The following is a 25,406-nucleotide window of genomic DNA, read 5'->3' on the forward strand; positions in this document are numbered from 1 at the left end:
TTTAGATCAGTACTGTACCAAGCTTTATAGTTTGTTGCTTTCCTTTAATGTTAACAAATAATATTTACAGTGTTGGAAATATTTTCTCCGCTTCTGCATTCAAACAAAAGAATCTTCATCAGACAGAACAAGAGAACTTCTCGATACTTGGCTACTCGAAGCTTGGCTGGAGGTCATTGATTGGATGGATGCTGCATTGTCACTGTTGTATAATGTTTGACCTTTCCTCTGTGCCTTGTATGTCTTAGGAGTCCAGTATTTTCTTGAAGCAGGAATGTCCATCTCTCTGCAGTTCAAAGATTAACACATGAGTGAGCATCTTTGCATCTCAATAAAATAAACCATAAAGTTTCTTACTTTAGTAACTTTAGTAAAGTTACTTTATTGCTTACCTTACACCAATACAATAAACATTTTCAATAAAGATTTATGAATTCAAGTTAAAAATGTGTTCTTTAATGCATTGACAATAATGCATAATGCATGAAGAGTAGAATAATTACCGTATTTTTCGGACTATAAGCCGCTACTTTTTCCCCACGTTTTGAACCCCGCGGCTTAAACAAAGAAGCGGCTAATATATGGTTTTCCCGGTTTCACAAACTTCAAACCAAAAAACTGAGAGACATATGAAAGACCAATGAAATTTCCGAACGGAAACGAAAAAACGCACTTCACCTGTGTTCTGAGCTGCACGGCATCGGGAGAAAAAACTTCCACTGGTGGCGCACGACGATGACAAAAGATAAACTCCCCAGAGTAATACAGTGGTACCTTGACCTACGAGTTTAATTCGTTCTGTGGACGAGCTCATATCTTAATTTGCTCGCACATCAAATCAGTTTTCCATATTGAAAATACTTAAAATGGCATTAATCCATTCCAACCCTCAAAATGACACCCCGTTTTTATGTTTCATGTTATTAAATTGGAAAATACATTTCTAAATAACAAATCTTGTATAAAAACATAATAGAAAGAGTATGTAAAGATATCTTCTTCTGCTTCTTCTTTCACAGCGGATCATCCGTCACCATACAACTCTGTCCTCTACATCTGCCTCTTTCACACCAACTACCTGCACATCCATGAACCTCCTCCTTGGCCTTCCTCTTTTCCTCCTACCTGGTGGCTCCATCCTCAGCATTTGTCTACCAGTATAACTCATATCCCTCCTCTGCACATGTCCAAACCATCTCAATCTCGGCTCCCTCACCTTGTCACCAAAACATCCTACATGCGCTGTCCCTCTAATAAACTCATTTCTAATCTTGTCCTTCCTACCTCCAGCTCCACCTCCTGTCTTCTACTCAATGCCACTGTCTTTAATCCATACAACATCCATACCACCCTGCCTGCACTCTTTTCTTCACTTCTCTAACACACTCTCCATTACTTTGCACTGTTGACCCCAGATACCTGAACTCCTCCACCTCTTCTCCCTGCAACCGCACCACTCCACTGCCCTCCCTCTCATTGACACACATGTATTCTGTCTTACTCCTACTGAGTTTCATTCCCCTTCTCTCCAGCGCATATCTCCACCTCTCCAGGCTCTTCTCAACCTGCTCACTACTCTCACCACAAATCACAATATCATCCGCAAACATCATAGTCCAGGGAGACTCCTGTCTGACCTCGTCCGTCAACCTGTCCATCACCACTGCAAACAGGAAAGGGTTTAGGGCCGATCCTTGATGTAGTCCAACCCTCACCCTAAACCAGTCTGTCGTTCCTACTGCACACTTCACTGCTGTCACACTGTCCTCATACATGTTCTGCACCACCCTCACATACTTCTCTGACACACCTGACTTCCTCATACAGTATACAATGTAAAAACACAATGCAATTCCTTCTGTCCTTCTCTATACTTCTCCATCAACATCCTCAAAGCACATAAGGCATCTGTGGTGCACTTCCTCGGCATGAAACAATACTGTAGCTCACAGATGGTCACCTCTTCTCTCAACCTGGCTTCCACTACTCTTTCCCATAACTTCATGGTGTGACTGATCAACTTAATTCCCCTGTAGTTACTGCAAGACTGCACATCTCCTTTATGCTTAAAGATCGGTACCAGCACACTCCTTCTCCATTCCTCAGGCATTCTCCCACCTTGCAAAATCTTGTTAAACAATCTGGTTAAAAACTCCACTGCCATCTCTCCTAAACATCTCCATGCTTCTACAGGTATGTCATCTGGTACAACCTACTTTCCACTCTCCATCCTCTTAATCGCTGCTCTCACTTCCTCCTTACTAATCCTATCTACATCCTGCTTTACCAACTCCACATCATCCAACCTTCTCTCTCTCTGATTTTCCTCATTCATCAGCTGCTCAAAATATTCCCTCCACCCTCTCAACACACTCTCCTCACTAGTCAATACATTTCCCTCTCCATCCTTTATTACTCTAACTTGCAGCACATCCTTCCCAGCTCGGTCCCTCTGCCTGGCCAATCGGTATAAATCCTTTTCTCCTTCCTTAGTGTCCAACCTCTCATACAGCTCCTCGTATGCCTTTTCCTTGGCTTTCGCTACATCCCTCTTTACCTGCTGCCGCATCTCCTTGTACTCCTGCCTACTTTTCTCATCACTCTGTCTATCCCACTTCTGTTTTGCCAACCTCTTTCTCCTTATGCTCTCCTGCACTTCCTCATTCCACCACCACGTCTACTTGTTTTCCTTTCTATTTCCAGATGTCACACCAAGTACTTTTCTAGCTGCCTCCCTCATCACTCCTGCAGTAGTTTCCCAATCACCCAATACCTCTTCACCATCACCGAGCCCCTGTCTGACCTCTTCCCTGAACCTCACACTACACTCTTCCTCCTTCAGTTTCCACCATCTCATTCTTCTTTCAGTCCTCACTCTCATTCTCTTCTTCTTCGCCACCAAAACCATCCTACAGACCACTATCCAATGCTGTCTAGCTACACTGTTCCCTGCCAACACCTCACAGTCTCCAATCTCCTTCAGGTTGCATCTCCTGCATAGAACATAGTCCACCTGTGTGCACCTTCCTCCACTCTTATACGTCACCCTATAATCATCCTTCTTCTTAAAATACGTGTTCACCACTGCCATTTCCATCCTTTTAGCAAAATCTACCACCATCTGCCCTTTCACATTCCTCTCCTTAAGGCCTCGAACGATCTGGTATGAAAATCTTATTTGTGATCCGCAGATTTGATTTGGCACATGTTTTACGCTGGATGCCCTTCATAACGCAACCCTCCCTATTTACCCGGGCTTGGGACCGGCACTAAGAGTGCACTGGCTTGTGCCTCCCTAATGGCTGGGTAAGTATGTAAAGATATAATAAGGTTTTATTCAGTGTATTTACCTTGGAGATGAGACGACTTGAGCTAACGAAAACGCCGGTGGGGTGCGCGTGTGTGTGTGGGTGTGTGGAGGGGGGTAGAGGCGATAAGCGGAGGCGGAGGGAAAACTCGTTTTTTACTATCACTACTGAACACTACGGGTCCCTTAACTTTAAAATTTAAACTTTTTCTTCTTTGCTTATCTTAATTTGCTTATCGTCACAATCTTCACTTTCTGGCTTCGCTTCGCCATCTAGCAGCGGCGTCTCGAGCTCGTACCTCAAGTTTTTGCTTGTGTAACAAAGCAAAAAAATCGACCGAGTGACCGCTTGTACCACAGAAAACTCGTACATTAATGCACTCCTAGGTCAAGGTACCACTGTAGTTGTGGAAGGAAGGAGGAAGACAGTGAACAATGACTTACTTGGTAGGCTACTGTTTAGATACAAGCCGTTGTCGCGCGTTGAGTCTGGATTATGGGAAAGCTCGCTAACTCCAGTTGCAACAGAAATCATATAAGTACAGACAGGTTTCCAAAACTCGTGCTTTTTTATTTTTCTTGGCAACAGCGTTATGGGTTAGTCAAAGAAACTTAGAAATGAGCATCAGAAAATAAAAAGGGCATAATCCTCAGTCTCCACACGCGCAGTAATACCGGAATTATGCAGTGGCATGCTGTATTCCCAAAATACCGCTATGCTCCTAATAGAAGCGCAACATATTGCATTTAGTGTCTTTTGTTAAAGCCTGTGTAAAGTTCATTAGTTTCAGTGTAGACACCTGCAGCTTATAGACAGGTGCGGCTTATTTATGTTAAAAATACAAATCTTTGTCAAATTCAGTGGGTGCGGCCTATATAAGGGGTACGCTTTATAGTCCGGAAATTATGGTAGATTAAAATGATTGAGATGACAATTAAGAATCAGAAGAACTCCCAAATGCCATTTATTTTACAATCCCTTTATATATATTAAACTGTAAAATGTACAAATGTGAGTGGATTTAAACAAATTTCCTGGCATAAAAAAAATCAATTATTAAAAGCTGTAACACAAAGTCTGCAAACATGACCATCAGATTTGTTTACATTTCATTTAAGAAATTGAAGCTAAATGGCTGGATATTAAATGTGGTGTTGGTGGTAGTTTAGTGAGGTTGAGATCAGGTCTCTGTGCACGACTCTCGTGTTCTTCCACTCCCAGTGAATGGAACTTGTAATACTACAGCATTCCAAGACATTCTATGCAACTATGTGTTTCCATATTGTTGTAACAGTTTGTAAAAGAACCACATATAGATGTGATACTTACAGTATATAGTAAATGCCCTAAAGCTGAATGCTTAATTTCTGAGTTGTTGAGCAAGTAAAATTGAGGTAAAAGTACCTGTGCGGCTCGGTTCAGTAGCCCTCAAAAGGCCATTTTGATGGCTAGCCTTGCTACTTTATGTTTCTATAAATAACTAAAGGAGCAGCCTATTTAAAGATGTGTATAACAGTGGTTTGTCTTGACCAGTGACATTTTATTTCAATACAGGATGTTTCTGGAAATATGATGTATTCAAATGTTACCTTTCTGTTTGGCAGATCCTGTAGAGAGTCACAAAATACAGAACAGAGCCTAGGATTATGGAAGTACTGCCTATCAAACCAAAGAATACTGGAAGACCTATGTAAAACCTATAAAAAACAAAAAAAAAACATAATTAATGAATGGCTTTAGAACATAACTCTTTTTCAGGTAAAAAGAATTATCATGTACATTCAATATCATATGGTATTGACTAAACCAAAAAATATATACATTTATATAATATAAAATATCCAATATAAATATATATATAAATGCAAACATTAACTGTATCAAAATTGTTTCCTTATTATTTGCTCTGGATGTGAATATTTAATAATAAAAAAAAACAGCCTTATATATATATATATATATATATATATATATATATATATATATATATATATATATATATATATATATATATATATATATATATATATATATATATATGAAATATATATATATATTTCACAAAACCCACGGTTCGGTTCGTATCACGGTTTTAGGGTCACGGTTTTCGGTTCTGTGCGGTTCTTGTTATTTTTTCTTTTAATCTTCAACACTCCAGAAATTCCCTTCAGCATTTGATATATAGCTTATTAGCTTTATTAATCACATTATTGGGACCATCCCTGAGTAAAAGCTAGGTGAGATTTTGATACAACAAGAGAGAAGACATTGATAATGACATGCTTTTCGTTTATTTGGCGAAAAAAAAAAAGTGTCAGCGAGAGGGAATATTAAACCGCGGCTCGAGTACATTCATCAGCTGACGAAATCCTTCACACTCATTCACGCTGCAACCGGCTCTCTCCTGTTTGTGCTGTTTGTATCGACACATTGGCGTGATGTCTTCTCAAATAAACTGTTATATTAGAAGTGTTGCCATTAGCATATTGAATGCATTTTGCACAATGCTTGCACACAGTCGCAGTTCTATCTACAGTTTTATTTCCGTTGTCATCGTAAGTAACAATAAAAATGTTCCCACACACCAGTTTTGAAAGACGCGGGCGCATCCGCCAACTCCGGGCAGCCTTCATTATCTCCTCCACTTGCCATTTCTGCAGCACTCCTTACTCAACTTTTACTGTCTATATGCATGTTCACGTGAAACTGTCTGAGGCGAAACTTGAACCGTGCGACGCACACACAAACCGAACCGAGACAAGCGAACCGAACGGTTCGAGTGTTTTTCCATGTACTGTGCCACCCCTAATATATATATATATATATATATATATATATATATATATATATATATATATATATATATATATATATATATATATACACACAAAAAATTATGTATATATAAAATGTATATAATTTCCCTACATTGTATTTGTAATCGATTTAATATTTACAATGGTATTTGTTAGTTTTAATTAAAAAAAAAAAAAAAAAAAAAAAGGTCCCTTTGTATCTCTATCTTTGGCTTCTCTCTGTGACCTTATATGTCTAGTGCATACCATCAGGGACCAATAGAGGACAAATACTTCACATGTTGGTACTGGACACTGACAGGAAATATAAGAATACCATTAAGCCTCTAGATTCCAGTAGGTTTCTACACTGCATTTTTTATAATGATTTAAAGATTTACACAAAACAAACTATGTAATGGAAAATGGGGAAAAAAATGTATGATGTTCCTATTGTGTTTTTTAGGAGGGTAATCATAAATTCCACATCTGTGACAAATTAGATCTTACAGTAGAGACAGAGATGAATACCTTAAGATGCGTGCATCAGCCATCTGTGTAAATAGTACTGTGCCCAGTCTAGCAGTGTATAAGCAATAAGCAGCAAAGCAAGACACACCTTGTTGAGAAAAAATAAAGCATCACAATAGGCATGAAAAAACATCTTGAGAATATTGAATATTTAAGTTTTAATATTTTGACTTTCATACCTCCAGTAAAATGAAGAGCAGATCCTATTAACAATAATCTGCACTTTTTTCTCTCATGTCCACCGATATATGTGCAGTCCATCCCAATGAAGCAAAGTATGGCGGCAAAAAATCCCACAAACATCCCAACAAGCAGCAAAGCCCGCACAGCCTGCAGGGGTCCTGTTCATAAGAAAGAGGAAAAAATGATTGGTGTCAACTGAGCTAGGCATTTGAATCATTATTATTTTTTTTTAATGTGTGTAATAAATCTACATGGTTTTAAATGCTGAGAAATGAAACTTTGTCCTGCTGCTTAGCCTCTCAGTAGCTATAGGTTGCCGCTATACATATAATGATAAATCCATTATAATTTTGTTCATGTCACTGAATGCTTTCTTCATTTATAAATAGCTGGATAAATAGCTAAAAATGTATATTTTAAATAATTACATGTGAAACATCCAATATATCAATAATTTGTCGAACATTAAATATACATTTGGGGAAATCAAATAATAACAAGAGTTGTTTTGTTGAGGATCAGTGATGATTGTTCTACTACACGCTGAATTCATTCGCTTCTAGCAGCTGTTACAGCCATTCATTGTGCCAAAGTATAAAACATAACATTAAAAAAAATTACTTTAATTATTACTAGACTGCAATGTATAACCTTATTTTAAAAAAAGTTTGATGCAACAGTAGAGGAACATTTCTTTTGCCCAGTTCTCTTTGTGAAGCAAATGACTAGCTGCGCATACTGTGTGGGGAAAAAAAATTATATTACTCACTCCAGCATTATTTCTATTCTGTAACTTACAAATAAATTGTGGTGCATATTTCCGATCTACTTACTCTGGTCTGTTCTAGTTTCAGGCCTCACAACCCACATGGTGTCATAGTCCCTGCAGTTGGCTACATCACTGGAGTCTGTATAGCACTCTCTCCATAGAGTGGACCAGTACCATGCAGCATTAATGACCCAGGAGCCTCCTTGGCCACCTATGTAGCTAACCCTCCAATAATCCATCACCGTGGTACAGCAGACCAAAAACCATCCAACTGTGGATATCAAGAAGCCAAACACTTGTATAAGCATTATGTTCATTGTAATCTTCTTGGTTCTGATCGTTTAGAAATATAATGTGATTGCTTAAAGATGTCTTCTGCTGTGGAGAATAACAGGTTTAAACCTGAGAAGACACAGCCTGTGGGCGTGTTTATGTGTGTTTATTAAACTTGACGAAAATGTGCGAGTGCAGTATGAGTTCGTGTTTGTTGTCATGCTAATCACAAGGCATGTTTACTGTAAATGTGAAGGAGCATGCATCCAACATAAAATGAGGGTAGTCTTACAATTGTCCTTGTTCTCTGAAATAACAATACTATAATATATAATACCTATAATGAGATGCACACATGACTTCTGTATTTAAAACTGCAGTGAATAAATAACAAGCAATATTACAGATAATGTATTTACTATTTTGTTTTATTTTGTTTGTTCTTTATGGGCAATATACTATTACTGCCAATATACAGTATTCACATGTATTATAATACACATTTTATGTTTAGTTTTTTTTTGTTGAGAAAACTGGATAACCCAGAAATAAGCAAATAATAAATACATACAGACATGAGAAAAACATGTTGTGTACATCTGAATATTCTGGATTAGAATACAGAACCCACGCATCATGCTCAATGTCACATTCAGATTACTCAGATTACTCACTGCACACTCCTGGTATCTAGCAACACTCACCTCTCTATAAGCACACTCCAAACATACACTCACTGTGAAGTATCTATTCAGCTATGTTTTCACAACGGACACACCAAGTCTTTTTTTCTGATAAACCAGTTAAATAAAAGCGTTTACCACAACAACCTTCTCTGTTTCTGTCACCTGGCACTGTATAACTTTACACAAACAGTTAATTATAGGCAGAATAATTATAAGCAAACAAATAAATAAATGTATGTGTACACATTTATTTGTTTCTCCTATTTTTGTTGAGCTTCACAGTTTCGTTTGTGTGTGTGTGTGTGTGTGTGTGTGTGTGTGTGTGTGTGTGTGTGTGTGTGTGTGTGTGTTAATTTGTTTGTTCATTGGCTTTGTGTTACTGTAGTGATTATTTTGGGTATAATAAAAACATGTGCAATCTCCAGCTTGGTTCCAAACTGCTGGATGCTCTTATTTGTTCATTAACAAATGAAACTTCTGTAAATTTCAGTTTATAATAATAGCCATATGTATATTATGTTTATAGTACATACACATCTGAAAATTTCTCCTATAATACCATTTTATTTAACTCATGAAGCTTATTTAAACACTGTATATTCTGCACTTGCTGCTATTGAACTTCTGGTTAGACCTAAACTGCATTTCGTCACCTTGTACTTGTACATGTGTAATGAAAATAAAGTTGTTAAGCACCCTTACTAAAAGTTTTGCAAAAGTGGGAAAAATATTGGGAGGGGAATTCAGTTCACAGTATACCTGCTATATGGTCTGGGAAATGTCTGAAAACGCAATGGAAGCTGTTTTAATGTCTGAACATTTGATTTTGAAGTGTGAATTGTTATGTGTGGAACTACTGAGTAGCTTTTCCAAGTATTGAGCAAGAAATCTTTGGTTGCTGATCATTAACTACAGCAGGCATTTTGTCAAAGTCCCTGTTGCTAAAGCTGGCAAATGTTTTATCTCATAAGTTATTTGACCCTGGATCATTTCCTTCAATTGACCTTGAGAGCTAAATTTAAACCTATAGACTTACCTGGAAAATTCACAACCTTCTAAAAATGTTTTAAGCTTTATATTGTTTAATTATAAATAATTGTATAATCTTATTGCATATTATGAGTGAAATTTTATGGGAATTAGTGCAAATCATATACAGTATCTAAGTCAATTATTATATATTATTATAAAAAAATGTTTAATACAGCATTATTTATTGCATTTCATATTTATTATATTTTTATATTGAACTTGAAGTAAGCATCAGTTACTAATATATTATACATCGAAAAGAAATAATATATTGCTTTGGAGTAATAAATTCCCAAAAGATTATGACAAGTTTATGACAATTTCAGTAAAAAAGCTCTTTTGTTTGTTTTCACACTGCACGCCACTGACTCCACATTGACTTATGAGAATGCATATTTAAGCTACTTTACAAGTTACGAAAAGTTAATAAAAAACAGATGGAAAATAAATGAATGGAACATATAAACCTAAAGTTTACGGTCTATTGATCAAGTGTTTTTTAACATGTAGGAAACAGGTTACAAATCATTCACAGGCCAGACTCAAGCTTGAGAGAGCTTTTAATTTGTTTTGCGGATGTTGGCACTCTGACACTAAGCTGGTGTTGACTACTGGTGTTTTCAATCCAAGTATCACTACATTATATACAGTATTATTAGAGTAAAACATAATTGATTATTAATTCAGCAATTAAAAACTTTAATAATTTTGTACAAAAGTTCTTCCAAGCAAAATAGTTTTCATACACAAATGACTTTACAGTTTTAGTTCTGTTGACATTATAGCAAATGATTTTAAAGAAAACAAAAACAAGTAACCCAAAAATATATTTTTTTAATTCTGAGGGATTCAATACACAAATAAAAAGTTTGTCATACTTTGATCGCATACTGATGAAATTCAATTTCAGCTACTCATTAATCCATGACAAAATACTTAATCTGAAACTAAGTAATAATTATATTTGATGAATTGTCAACTAAATATATGAATGAGTGGTAGCTGATAACTTATTAACATCATAAAAGCAATATTAAAATAGAGCCTTTCATGTAGCGTGACCTCTACATTTTAAATGGGAAATATAATATCTGTGTTTGTTTACATATACTCTTGTTCATAAACTTTCATAGTTCTTTGACAGTCCAATTTTTTCTATTCAAACTTTTCCCAAAAGCATTTTACACTACAACCATAACATCCACTTTTGGCAGAACATTTGACAAGATAAAATGTTAAATATGAATTTAGTTAAAAAAAATAAAAACAAAAAATAAATCTGGGTTAAAATCTGCAACTCCATGAATAAACAGGGTATATGCTTCAAATGTGAACTATGCTTTGCAAAAATTAATAATAATTTCTATAAGTAAATTGGCAGACAAAATAATTTTTCAAATAATTTAGTTTTTAAATCTGTCTTAAGTATTCCTACCAAAAAAATATATTTTTTTAATGATCAATGTTACTAGTCATGTGAAAATGAAGGACGTCCACTTCTGAAAAGATTGCCCATTGTCTTGAATCTTTTACACTTGTTACGATTTCTTCTCTAAGATATATATTTTTTATCAAATATTTATTATTACCCTGAATCCAAAGAACACTGTGTAAAATAAAACATAAAAAATAGATATTTGTACTGATGATATGTACCATTTTAAGAAAAAAATAAATAATTTTTGTATTTGATAGCCACAAAATGTATAAAAAAAAATCGCTGGGACGCTGTGTAATATTGCCTCTTCTTTTACAAGAGAAGAATTCTATTGAGAAATAAATGTTGTCTTATTTGTGTCTGAAATAGGATTTTTGCTGCCTTGGGACTTTTTTTGTCATATTTTTTATTTTATGTGAAATGAAATATGAAAGGCCTTTTTCAAGATCCATCCCAGGTGTCTCGATGTGTGCAGCAACCAAGAAATACAAAATTACCTTATTTTTTCTTACAAATTTATTATTTTCTAAAAATGGTACATTTTCTCAGTTTACACATTTGATATTTACTATGATGTATTGTGAATAAAATATAGGTTTAGAAGACTTGCAATTAATTATTATTATAATTTTTTTTACATTTTACCCAGCATTCCAACTTTTTTTTATTTTTTATTTTAATGCTCTATTTGATTGTGATCTATACCAGGATGACAATGATAATTACTATTACTGGAGACTGTGTTCTAATGCACACTCTCTAATGCAAAAACTTAGGTTTGGGGATGATCCCACTGGTTTTCCTGTTATATGAACTCTTTAGTAGATTGTCTTTGACAGAAGAAATGTGGGAGTTTTTTTGTGTGTGTGTGTATCACACATAGGCATTTTTATCAAAGTTTTTTGAGGTGCTGCTGTCTTCTGTTGGGGACCTCCTGACATTTGTTGAATGGATTTGTTTCTTCTCAGGTTTAGAAACATAAGAGGTTGCACTATAGACATATCGATTCCTCTCATTTGAGCTGTGGAAGAAAACAACACTTTAGTAAACCTTAATGATTCAGTTAAAACTAATTACTAATAATATGAATATTATATTACTTCCACATTGTGCTTATGTGCTTATTTTTTATAAACCTTTTTGGAGTCATTATATAGTTCCCTTTTAGGAACTCGAGCTGCGTCAAAACACTTTGGGAATGTGCCAGAGTGTTCATGCTCTGAAATAATGTGTGTAATCAGTCAATAATTGGACACTGGCTGTCACCGATGGGTGTCAGATTGTTTGTCAAAAAAGAAAAAGAAAAAAGAAAAAAAAATTAAAGCAAGCAAAAAATGCACAGCTTGTGTGTCGCTTGCTTGGGAGCGGAGCATGCAGAGTCAGAAAGGCCGAGGAGCTTACAGAAGTTGTAATGCGTGGCGTTGCCAAGCTCGATATTACTTGGCGGGTTCATGAGCAGAAAGTGCTTTCATCTAGTAAATTAGATGAACGCTTTCTAACACCCATGTCACAACCTCCGTGTTGGTGTCTTCCCTTTTCTCCTGACCTGCACACCGAGGAGTCCAGGTCATGGGTTAAGCCTTCTTCTGCTTTTTTCCCCTTCACCCCCAGTTCTACTGTGTATTCCCACATTATGGGGTGAAAAGAACATGGTTATGAGGCAATGCTGTGGGTTGAAGAGACACTTGCCACCTATCTCTCTCCCGGAATCGCCTCCTTTCTTAAGACCCCGACATTACCCCGAAGCCCCTACGCAATACATCAGCACTCGTGTGTAAAGTCTATGCTTCGGCAGGTCAAGCCGCTGCATTCCTGCACACCATGACGGTGTTGCAGGCATATCAGGCTGACATGCTGCATGAGTTGGATATGGGAGGTGCCCCGGGCAGATAAGCTTATTGATAAGCTTTGCTGTGCGGATCTGGCTCTCAAAGCCACTAAAGAGACTGCTAGGGCCATTGGGTGGTCTATGGCTGCCCTGGTGTCCACACAAAGGCACCTGTGGCACACTCTGTCAGAGATCTCTCCTCTGTAAGCTCAGTGGTTGAAAGGTTTCAGGAGAATAAGAAACAGGTGTCTACGTTCCAAATGTAGCGTTGTGACTCGTTTGCCCCCTTTGAAGGATCCTGCATGGCACTCGTGACGTGACAGATCTGAGGACAGTCATCTTCAACAGAAAGGCTTTGACGAAAAGGTCATGACATAGGACTTTCTGGGGATCCGACCATGAAGGGGTGAGCTGCACCGGTCTATTTGTTGCCCGCCCTGTCCCGGCCCCCTCAGGGACCCTGAGGGGGCACAGCTTCAAGGTTTTGGTCTCTCCAATGAGATGGTAGAGACCATTCTCCACTCCAGAGCTCCCTCTACATGGAGGTTGTATCCGCCAAGTGGCGTCTTTTCTGCTCGTGGTGTGAGCACCACCAGCTGGATCCAGTTGACTGCCCGTTTGGTTCAGTGCTGGATTTTTTTCAGGGACAGTTCTCCAAGGGTTTGGCTAAGTCCACACTAGTCTACGCGTCCGCCATTTCGGCTTATCATGCCACAGTGGCCGAGCAATCTCTGGGCAGAGACCCGATTGTAAAGCATTTTTTTTTCGTGGCACCTGGCCATCGTTTTGAGCCTCTACCCGAGGCATCTTAGAGGCACCTTTCAATTAAGATCATGTTCTTGTTGGCCATCTGCTCTATCAATAGAGTAGGGGACCTGTAGGCCCTTTCCATGGCCCCCTCCTTTCTGGAGTTTACCCCAGGTATGGCTAGTGCCTTCCTGTACCCCTGTACAGGTTACATCCCCAAGGTGCCCTCGGGTGTCTTATGACCCGTAAGATTATTCTATCCTCCTCCTTTCTAGGCCCCAGACCAGGAGAAACTGAACCGGCTCTGTCTGGTGCAGGCACTCAACACCTACGTTGACAGGACGAATCCTTGAGAAGAACCGATCAGCTGCTCATCTGCTATGGCCCTTCCAAGAGAGGCCATCCTGCTAATAAGCAGACTCTGAGCAGGTGGATTGTTGATGTTATCACATCATCTTATGAGTCCTCTGGTCTCCCCGCTTCGAAGTCAGAGCTCACTCCAACCGGAGTGTGGCTGCCTCAAAATCTTGGTCCTCTGGAGTTCCCCTCCAAGACATATGTAATGCTACGAGTTGGTCCACCCCGCTGACCTTTGTGTGGTTTTAAAACCTAGACTGCAGTGCCACTCCTGGCCCCTCAGTCCTCCTCTAGCTGTGTTAACAGACAAACACTAGGCATGGACTGGTCAGTCTGGCGTGATTGGACACTCATTCCCAAAGCGTTTCGACGAGTTCCTGAAAGGGAACGTCTCTAGGTTATGTATTTAACCATAGTTCCCTGAGGGAACGAGACACTGTGTCTCTGTGCCACACCTCTGGCATCCCTGCAGTGCTTCCTTGTCCCTTACAGAAGCTGCTGCTGCCCTCACTCATATGCGTTTTATACTCCTGGTTGTAACGTCAACCCACCGGTGACGGCCAGCGTCCAATTTTTTTATGATTACATGCATTCTTTCAGAGCGTGAACATTTGGGCGTGTTCCCAAAGCGCTTCGACACAGCGTCTCTTTCCCTCAGGGAACTAGGGTTACATACGTAACCTAGGGACGTTTTCTCCGATACTATTTCATTGTCCAGTTCTATGTTTTTTTTGCGTTATTAATTGTTTTGTTTTTTATATCAAAAGATGAATATAGATTGGAATTTGAGCTTCAAATTTCTGATTATTACATCTGCATCAAGTGTTAAACAACTTAGAACCATGGCACTGTGCTCAAGTGAATGTTTATACAATTAATAGCAGTTGATATCTGTTTCTGGTTTAATTCTAAACATGTTTCAAATGTCAATACTTTATTTGTTCATAACAGAAAAATAGAGACCATCCCACAAGATGAAAACCACTCATCATCAAAATAAATAAGTTCTGATATCAACACTAACCTCTACCAACATGATGGAAATGGCAAAATGTAAAGATAAAAAACGATCCGCTCATGATAAAGGATCTGCTTATGATAAAAATCTGCAAAACATGCTGGATATTGGGTGGTCTGCAGCTGAAGGTGCCAAGTTATTTAACACATCTAGATGTATCTATCAGAAAAATAAAGCGGACTCATATTCATGTTTTGATTTTAACACCAAATGCCTTTAGTCTATAGCAAAATCCATTGAATTGGGTTGTAATTTATCTTAAACATAATCATTAGGTGCTTTTACAGATTCAATGCAATTTTGTTTACAAGTCATAAAATCTGATAAATCATTAATTACAATAGAATGTTCAAGGAATAGTAGCATTGAGTCTGATGATTGTGTTTTCAAAAAACTTTTAAAATGTGTGAAAACATCAACATAAACACTTAAATAATTAAATAATAATTTATACTTTACAATAGAAAAGTACTTCCTGTTTCTGACATGACACTTTCTGTAAAATGACAACATTGTGTTGTGTTAGAAGTAATACTACAGTACGAAACCACAGATATATAAGTTGATTTGTGTGCAGAAAATGTATACGGTTATCAGAAGTTAACCTGTCAAATGTAAGGTTTTCATGTTTCACCAATAGGGGACATTTGTTTGTCTCTCCATATTACCTTTTGCTATTACCATCAAACAGTGATGAGAAGAAAACAATCCCTCCCAGAATGCACAGGGCAGATCCTGCCCAACCTATGAATAATGCTGCCCCCAATTCATACCTGAGAAGATACAAAGCAGTTGATCTCAAATCATCTGTTTGACCTTAAATAAACTCGTTACATCTTTATATGTTGTGTCAAATTATCAGGAACATACTTCTGGTCCACAAACATGGGGTCAAAAAATTCAGACATGATCCTGTTGGCATACAGAGAGCAGGCAGTCAAAGAGCAGAGACCTGCAATTATAATAAGTTTGGTTTACCTGAGCAGAGTTTCATTCATCATCGCAAACACATTGCAAACACAGCTGGCTCAAAGAAAGGTTTACACACCACCAAGAAAATACTGAAGTCCAGAAAAGCATGCAATTCGAGCTTTAAGTTGATCACTTCCTCCGATTTTGGTACACTTCATTCCCACCAGAGCACATGCAGTTGCAAAGAAACCAAGACACACAGCTGAGATCATCAGTCCTCTGCACACCTGGATGTAACCTTTCACAAAATAGTTACATATATGTATTTTCAAATATTAAATTATTGTAGTTAATGCATGCAAAATGTAAATAATAATGACATAAATAATGGCAAAGTCAGACAAATGGATGTTTGGAGGGTATCACATTTAACATATGCAACAGACTAGTAAATGTTTAGATGAAATCTATAATATGCAGGCAAGAATAACATGCAATCAGCCAATGTAGTATAGCAACTGGTTTTGTATGACCCTATTGTAATGATTCCCAAACATAACCAAGTTATGTGCTGGTTAGAAAGTTAATTTTATATAAATCCTACAAACATTAAGATATTATCTCAATGAGGATCCCAGACAGACAGGAGGACAAAATGTGCATAAAGGCAGACTCTTGTGTTTTCAGGTCCTGCAAATGAAAGTGTACAGTATGTAGCATCTCTATATGACAAACCAGAAGAAAACCATTAAAGAAAAACATTTCAGACATTTGCAGAAATTCAAAACCTCTTGTGACCATGACCCTGTTTGTATTAGTAATAATTCCATAAACATTACAAACATTGAAATACTGATCTTTAAGATATTACACTAACATGAATCTTCGACAAATGCACAGATACACATAAATAGACAGACAACCCAAAGACATAATGCCTTTGATACCAACAAATACCAACTGCAATTAATTACTCAACATTAGTACATCACGGTTAGTACATTAGTACATCTGTGCAGAGTTTTTGTGTCCCAGTGGGGTTTCCTTGAAAGACATGAAGGTCTGAGTGTTGCTTTATTTTTAATATTTGTTTCTTGTTCATAAAACATTAACCAACTTTAATGGAGAAGAAACAGAAAAGCTAATTATGCCTTTAAAAAGGATTAAAGAGAAACTTGAAAGTCATGCATTTACACTCTTTTGCATTGGGTGTAACAATTCTGAATTTAATGAGATATGCATCAGCAGGCAAACTATTTCTCACTGCCCATTTGAAAACCCCTTTTTCTTATCTTCAACCTTGTTAAACACAAACCGAAATGCAGAAATCCTTGAACATTATTTTAGGTAAATGGGTAAGAATAGGGTGGGAATTGCTTTTTATATTTTGTTGTGTTTCGTGAAAACTTAAAGGTAAAGTCTACAGTATTGTGTGCACTCTTTATATTTACCAGTATTTTTTTTTTTAACTACACATACCACAGTAGTAAAGCAATGTAAAACTGAGCAATGTATGCCTGATTAAACATGCTATAATAATGTAATTAAGGTTTTGCAGATAACAAGCCATGTTTGAACATTTGTTTTAAGTCTTTACACCCTTCATTTCTCCACATCTACTTTGAACCTATATCATTTAAAGCCATCCTTTAAAAAGAGAATCAACATGGGTCATTTCCCATGAGTGTACATTAAATCAGGTTTTCCCAAGAGCTGGAAAATGATGTTCATTAGTGAACAGGCATCACAGTTGACCTTAAAAAAAAAAAACTAAACTAAGCAATACATGACAACATGACTGATAATTTCTACTTTTAACTGCACCCATCTTCTAATTTATTTTTACCTTCATTTGGTTATTTTTTACACTTTTGGGTTAAATTTCATTTAAATTTCTTTGTCATTTTAGAAGAAACATTCTCTGTTACTCTTTTACTAACATATACTATCTCTCTTTCACTTATATGAAAAAGTATTTCAGTGAAAAGAGCTGGCTAACCGTCTAACGCGAGCATGGAAGGAAAGTCTTTGCAGTTGGAAACTCCAGTAGAATCAGTCACGCAAATCTTCCAGAGGTTGCACCAAAAGGTAGCTGTAGTAATTACTGTGCCATCATTTGAAGACACCTTCCAGTAGTCTGTTGGTAAAGTGGAAGACACCAACACCCATCCAGCTGTGGCTACAAGAAATGCTGATATTTCTGTGACCATTTTACCCATTGTTATTTTATAATAGTTATTTTGTCAAAGTCTGCTTGCGTAGAAAACAGGTCCTCTCACAGGTAATCCAGGATAACCCAGGTTAAATAATGTAAGTGTACATGAGTCATACATTGGCTGCTCTTTAGGGAGGGTTTTGGCCATCACTCGTCACAGATTTTCAACAAATCGGTCTTTAGGACATTGTGTGACCATGGTATGCAAATTGGTCCAACAGCTGCTTATAGCTAATAGACTGTTAAAGTGTGTTGTATTTTTTTGTTTACACACGGTCAAATGTTTTAATAATAAACAAGACTCACTTTTTAATTTAAAAACTGATTACACATGTATAACATATGAAAACCTATTTATAGTATTCACCATGTAAAAACGAATTTCTTGAATAATGACTATTTCCCTTTTTTTTTTAAACTGAGCCAGATCAAATAGAGATTTTTGTTAGAGTCTTGTGTGGTTCTTTAGACCACACCTCATGTATATAATGGAAGTTGAATACATAAAATTTCCTACATGGAATTTCTTAAAGATTATTTCTTTAAAACATAAAACTAATAATATGTTCTTCCAGCCAGCTTTCTGGGGACAGCACAATACTCCTTCTCTTCTCTCTCTCGCTCTCTTGGTCGAGTTAAACATTTTTCTGAAGTTCCAGTGACCACTCTTCCTGCCCCTCTCCCCTCCTTGAATCTCCCCACTTTGTCCTGGCCTGCTTCTGGATGGTGTTCTCCTTGATTGGAGGCCACTCTGTGCAGCTGGGGATGGTTTCTCATCAATGCCCTGGGGTTCCATGAAATTACGGAGTTAGAACAGGAAATTTGAGAATAGATTTGGATTGTAGTTAATGTCAACAGTCTGCTACACTGACTCAGGACTACAGTTTTCTTCTGATTACCATCACTGCACCCCGCAACATCGTATATCCGTAATAAATAGACATTCGGTGCAACCCAGATGAGGATGGGTTTCCTCTTGAGTCTGGTTCCTCTCAAGGTTTCTTCCTTATGCTATCTCAGGGAGATTTTCCTTGCCACAGTCGCCACAGGCTCACTCATCAGGAACAAACTTACACTTATAAAAAACATCTTATTAATTCTTTATTACCACATTGTCTGTGTAAAGCTGCTTTGAGACAATGTCCATTTTTTAAAGCGCTATACAAATAAAAATGAATTGAAATGAATTGAACATAAACATGCATGAATCAAAACTATAAATCTGTTCATCACTGCCACCTATAGATTAAAAAAAAACAGATGCTCAATTGACACAGTACAGAATTAGGTGGAGTGAAAGTAGCTGGAAGTTTCAATTAAACAATAGACACATTTACACCATGACACCATGGTGCAGTTACATGGTACAGAGAAACTTCCCACATGGGCTGGGAATGTGGAAGATGACTCTAGCCAGGATAGGAGCCCCTCCCCAAAGATTTCAGAAGAGGCACAAGAGAGAATGTGAGACAAATGCTAAACAGTCATGTAACATGATCCAATTATGTGTGGCTTATGAGAAATGTAGTCTAGTGCCATTTTAAATAACACTGAGAGTGTGGGAGTATTGCATGAGGTACACTTGTATGATACAGCATTAAGATTTCTCTTTACTAGCACTAAGGGATTTAAACCCAATCCACTACAACAAAGAGAACAAAAATGAGCTATACATTTCCATAAAATACATTATTTCTTTGTGGAACACAGTGACTGCTTGACTTCAACCCCACTTAACACCTTTGGGATAAAGTCAACAAAACCTTTTTTCAACACCAGTTGCTAAAGTGTAATGTGGCTCATTAAAATTATATATCTTATTCAAATGAACAGAAAACCTCACAATGCATGGAGCAGAAAATATTTTTTTGCTGAGACTGTAGCCCCCCCTGGAGAGGAACTCTGGTAAGAGCTATTAGTGCTTTGACACTATTTTTTGAATTGCGTATAAAGACAGTATGCTTAGCTACAGACAGGCGCTAAAAGCTGCTAGAGCTGAACACCTGAGCAAACTCATAGAAAATAACAAAAACAATCCCAGGTTCCTTTTCAGTACAGTCGCTAAATTAACAACAAATCAGGGATCTGAAAAATGTGTTCCATCACAGTTTAGTAGTGAAGACTTTATGAATTTCTTCACTGAAAAAATAGAAAAACAATTGTGGCAGTTCAACCTCTGACAGCATCTCCCGACACAATCGTACTTACAACCCCACAACTACACTGTTTTACATGTATAGGACAGGAAGAGCTGTATGATGCTATTATGAAAGCTAAATCAACAACATGTCAGTTAGATCCAATTCCCACTAAACTACTGAAGGAAGTGTTATATACAGCTGGTGAGCCTCTTCTCAATATTATTAACTCCTCACTATCGTTAGGTCATGTCCCTAAATCCCTCAAGTTAGCAGTTATTAAGCCACTCATTAAAAAACCTAATCTGGATCCAAACACGCTATCGAATTACAGACCAATTTCAAATCTCCCATTTATGTCTAAGATTTTAGAAAAGATTGTCGTTGCCCAGTTATGTAACCACTTGCAGGAGAACAATATATTTGAAGAGTTTCAGTCAGGTTTTAGGCCCCATCATAGCACAGAAACTGCTCTAGTTACAATCACTAACGACCTGTTTTTAGCTTCAGACCAAGGCTACATCTCCCTATTAGTTTTACTAGATCTTAGTGCTGCGTTCGACACTATAGATCATGATCTTCTCCTCGATCGCTTACAGAATTACATCGGTATTCAGGGACAGGCATTAAGCTGGTTTAAATCCTACCTGTCCAATCGTTACCATTTCGTAGATTTAAATGGAGAGCTATCCAGGATAATGCTAGTAAATTATGGCGTGCCACAAGGGTCAGTTCTAGGACCCCTGCTTTTTACAATATACATGCTTCCATTAGGAAATATTATTAGAAGGCATGGAATTAGCTTCCATTGTTATGCTGATGATACCCAGCTATATATTTCATCCAAACCAGGTGATACAGCTCAATTAGCTCGCATAACTGAGTGTGTTGAAGAAATAAGAGATTGGATGACCCATAACTTTCTGCTATTAAATTCAGCTGTAAAGCTGTAAAGCTGCTTTGAGACAATGTCTGTTGTGAAAAGCGCTATACAAATAAACTTGACTTGACTTGACTTGACTATTTTTTATGGAGAGGCCAGGTGAACTTATAACAACCATCTTCCAGTCTCCCTCCCCTGTTATATAATTCACTCTTCCTTACTGCCCAACTGAAGACATTTCTCGTCCTTAGTGCTCTGTGAAGAGAGTCTGGCATAGACTCTCTCTCTGCATCCTTGAAGATGAAGATAGGCAGGATGAAGATGTGAAGAGGGAAAACAAGCAGCTATATCTACAGATGGTTAAGTGGTCTAAAGCACTCAAGATTCTGACCATTCTCCTGGTTAAAGGGGAGTCTTCTCTCTAAATAGGGGTTTTGTTGTTTAGGTCTCATTCCACGCAGGAGTGCTGCTCTCTTTATTAAGACCTAGTATGCTAATATTAAATAAAACACATTAAGAACAAAGCTTTTATTATGTATTTTACATTATGTAGTAAACAATATTTTAACAAATGGTAAATTCTTAACTTTTTGTTTGCACTCTGACTGCATTAAATAAAAGCATTTGCCAGTAAAGTTAAATAGTTAAAATGTCAGTTTATTGAGTCTTAGTGTTTTTGTCAATAAGTGTACAAAAATGAAAAAAAATGTTCATCTGGGTCAGGTTAACTGATTTGTCAAATCTGACAGCCTCTAGATGTTCAGATGTTACCCTGGTTGAAAGATAGGGTTTCATTCTCCAAATTAATATGTGGGTTTTAATCCCAGTTTTAGCACAAGATTTGTGCATATTGAATAAAGTACACGAGTATTTCTATAACTATGTATTGAATATCATCACATCCAACATTGAAAAATATATAAATAAATATAAAGATACTTCTCCAAAGTTTTTTTTTAACTGAAATGAACCTGAAAGGCCATAATCCAAAACATATAAACTGTTTTGATAAGCGCAGTTCAGGTAGTGTCACGGCTTGTCCATGCATGGCTGCTTTTAAAACTCACTACTCTATTGTAAATGGAAATCATATTAGCAGCAGAATTAAAACAGAAGTCTACAGACACGTTCTTTCTGCTAATTTATAATTAAATGCATACAATCTAATCGTTTCATTATGCAGCAGCCCTAAAGCCCAAAAACACTGCCAACTTAAAAGTTGATTTGAAATTGTGAGGGTTCTCTCTCTCTCTCTCTCTCTCTCTCTCTCGCTCTCTCTCTCTCTCTCTCTCTCTCTCTCTCTCTCTCTCTCTCTCTCACACTCTCTCTTTCTCTCTCACACACACACACACACACACACACACACACACACTCACACACAAACACACACACACACACACACACACACACACACACACACACACACACACACACACACACACACACACACACACACCTGCTCTTTCCAGTCTTTCTTTCACACATAACTCATTTCCCTTTTACCCCTTTTGAGGATCAGTTTTCTTTTGCTCAGAGGTTTCCAATATTTGATTATGTTAGAAACACTACTGTTGTTATAGGAAAAGTATCCATGGCAGGATGGATTGATAGGACAGGCAGAGGAGTCCAGTTTATACAAATTAATGCATACCATTGACTTTGGCTTTACTTGGCTTTGTTTGAGCATGAAGATGCAGACACTGCATTTTTCATATATGATTCATTGAAATTGAGGACATAAAACTACTACCATATCTGGGAAAGCCTAATTCTGCTTTCCTCAGAGTGTACAGATGTGCAGTACAGATGCTGGCTTAGTCATGCTTTGTTATATCATTCACATCATGTTGCACTACCCAGCAGCTGTAGAGAGCAGATTGCTCCACCTTCATTACCATGATCTCATGGGCCTAGATTCAGATAGATAACTTTCTTCAGGCTGCTCAGGAGCAAGTATTAAACAAATATACCATCGTGAGCCTAACAAATTATATGTGTGTGTGAGCACACATGGCAGTAAGACCCCTTCTGATTCAGATGTTTCATTTCAAATTAATATAAGTGTACCTCGAGTATATCAATATACCTCGTCCTTCCATGGGGCACTTTTGGTAGTCATTAACCACTGCATACCACAAAATAATGAGTGTTATTTACTTCACCTGTCAGTGCTTTTAACTTCATGGTTGATCAGCAAATATCCAAATAAAAAAATTAAAAATTAAACAAATATTCTGATAATATACAATCTTGACTTTATCATTGGGTCATCATCATATTTTGCAGTATAGAAAATAAAGGCTGAAATCACATGTACCCTATTTATTTAAATGTGGCTGGTCAGAATGTAATTTCCAATAAAAATGTAAAATGTTTCAATAAAAAATAAATAATAATAAATAAATAAATGTATAATGTTATCACAGATAATTTTGTAATATCATTTTGTAAAATAAAAAAATGATTTTGAGTTTCTATTGTAATTCTATTTGTAAATGAGCAATTAAGATGGCGTTATCAAATCCTTACATTATTTGTATTGTCATTAGTATCCTGTTTTTTCCTTTTTCTATCTTTATCATTACTCTCACATATTTAATATAATATTTGGAAATTTCGGTCAACTAAATTACACCTTACATCACACCTTACAAGTCTTTTGTTTTTCCTAAAAATATGATTAATTTGCAGATATATTGAGTGGATAATCCATGACAGGTTTGGTCTTACCCTGTAATTTGAAGATTGTGTGGTGCTGCCTGCAATGCACAGCTCCAATGGCATTTCCAGCACAGCTCATCCAAAGTCCTTGAAAAACCCAGGTGGCTGTAATTACAGATGAAGCTCTGCTCGTGCTCTTCCACTCGTTAGACACAGTAGCACCAATAGTAGCACCCAAGCCCATTAATCCAGCCAATAATGCCATAATTTGCTTGCATGACATTGTTTAAACAAAACTTTTTAAAGAAAGATTTCAAAATCAGATGTTCCTAAATGCCAACGAGGCGATGGAATTACAAAAGAGACATGTGTTACAAAGTGATTATTTACCAGGTGGACATCTTGGTCAAGCTAAATTTTACTGTAATAAGCAAGAGAAATATCTGGACCTGTGTAGAAATATATGGAGGCTGAACTGGAGGTTAGTCATTAAAAGAACTCTTTTAGCTTGTGATAATGCTTTGTCATTTCTTTGCTGTTTGGTTGAGTACATCATATGTTCAACATTAACATTTTTAAAACAAATTGGTCAGCCTTTAAATGTTAACATGACAAAGTTCATAAACAGATGTACCGTTTCTTGTTATACAGCGAATTACATAAATTCATCAACCATCACTTGTATGCAATATAATGCAAAGAATTTTATAATGTTTTCATTTTCAATTTTCAAGATGGCTTCACTTTCATTCAAAGACAAATGCAGTGTTGAATCAAAATGCTACAATTAGCATGAAACATAAGTAAATATGTAAGTAAAACAGTAACGAACAGAACAAGTCAATAAGCACAGTAAATACTCACTAGATGGTGAATAAACAAGAGGCCACTCTGTGCAGCTGGGGACGGTTTCTCATCAATGCCTTGGGTGGTTCCATGAAATTCCGGAGTAAGAACGGGAACTTTGAGGATAGATTGAACTGTAGTTAATGTCAACAGTCTGCTACATTGACTCAGGACTACAGTTCGCTTCTGATCACCATCACTGTACCCCGCAATATCTGCAATAAATGGACATTCGGTGCAACCCAGATGAAGATGGGTTCCCTCTTGAGTCTGGTTCCTCTCAAGGTTTCTTCCTTATGCCATCTCGGCGAGTTTTTCCTTCGCCACAGTCGCCATCAGCTGCTCATCAGGGACAAACTTACTTATAAAGAACATATTAATTTTTCATCACCACATTATCTGTGTAAAGCCGTTTTGAGACAATGTTCATTGTTAAAAGCGCTATACAAATAAAAATAAATTAAATTGAATTGAATCAACAAATTGGTATGTAATATAACCCCAATGAGACTCAGCTGCTGAGCAATCTAATGGAATGAAGAAACATCTGAGTGATATTACAGGTCATGTTGCTAAACAGGCCAAGTAAAGAATCCTGTTTGCCTTCTTCACTTATTACAAGATGTTAAGAGAACATACTTTTAGACACACCAATACGCCGTCTGAAAGGAGGACCTAGGAGAGATAGGAAATGATTAACTCAGGGGAGAAGAAGGAAAGGTACAGTATGCTTAGATTATGACACCATCATGAACATATTCCCACTACATTAACCACATTAAGGTA

General features: G+C 37.1%; 3 protein-coding genes across 3 annotated transcripts in view; all 3 read right to left on the reverse strand.

Moving 5' to 3' along the window:
* LOC310724044 (claudin-7-like) lies at positions 1 to 24,221 on the reverse strand. The gene is made up of 6 exons (XM_083537805.1): positions 23,844 to 24,221; positions 7,651 to 7,857; positions 6,814 to 6,975; positions 6,635 to 6,722; positions 4,898 to 5,005; positions 1 to 286 (listed from the first exon to the last, which is right to left on the reverse strand). The coding sequence occupies exons 1-6, from the start codon at positions 24,055 to 24,057 to the stop codon at positions 100 to 102; spliced, it is 966 nt and encodes a 321-aa protein (XP_083393931.1). The 5' UTR covers positions 24,058 to 24,221; the 3' UTR covers positions 1 to 99.
* Positions 1 to 25,406, reverse strand: part of LOC310724036 (craniofacial development protein 2-like) — a 384,292-nt gene that overhangs the window by 314,432 nt on the left and 44,454 nt on the right. The window lies entirely within an intron of this gene.
* On the reverse strand, positions 9,939 to 18,475 carry LOC310724061 (claudin-10-like). Its single transcript, XM_083537828.1, has 5 exons — positions 17,877 to 18,475; positions 16,014 to 16,175; positions 15,836 to 15,917; positions 15,634 to 15,738; positions 9,939 to 12,036 (listed from the first exon to the last, which is right to left on the reverse strand). Exons 1-5 carry the CDS (start codon positions 18,094 to 18,096, stop codon positions 11,889 to 11,891), a joined length of 717 nt encoding a protein of 238 aa, XP_083393954.1. The 5' UTR covers positions 18,097 to 18,475; the 3' UTR covers positions 9,939 to 11,888.

The sequence above is a fragment of the Silurus aristotelis genome (assembly GCF_946808225.1).
Source record: "Silurus aristotelis genome assembly, chromosome: 3".
Lineage (NCBI taxonomy): Eukaryota > Metazoa > Chordata > Actinopteri > Siluriformes > Siluridae > Silurus > Silurus aristotelis.

Bases quoted from the DNA above. Each gene is read 5' to 3' on its own strand.
- LOC310724061 (XM_083537828.1), bottom strand. From the start codon at position 18,096: ATGGGTAAAATGGTCACAGAAATATCAGCATTTCTTGTAGCCACAGCT. The intron at 16,176-17,876 runs GTTAGCCAGCTC...ATTTTGTGAAAG, and splicing joins TTCCATGCTCGCGTTAGACG to GTTACATCCAGGTGTGCAGA. The intron at 15,918-16,013 runs GTGTGTAAACCT...TTATAATTGCAG, and splicing joins ACTTCAGTATTTTCTTGGTG to GTCTCTGCTCTTTGACTGCC.
- LOC310724044 (XM_083537805.1), bottom strand. From the start codon at position 24,057: ATGTCATGCAAGCAAATTATGGCATTATTGGCTGGATTAATGGGCTTG. The intron at 7,858-23,843 runs GTAAGACCAAAC...TGATATCCACAG, and splicing joins CACAATCTTCAAATTACAGG to TTGGATGGTTTTTGGTCTGC. The intron at 6,723-6,813 runs GTATGAAAGTCA...TTTCTCAACAAG, and splicing joins TGCTCTTCATTTTACTGGAG to GTGTGTCTTGCTTTGCTGCT.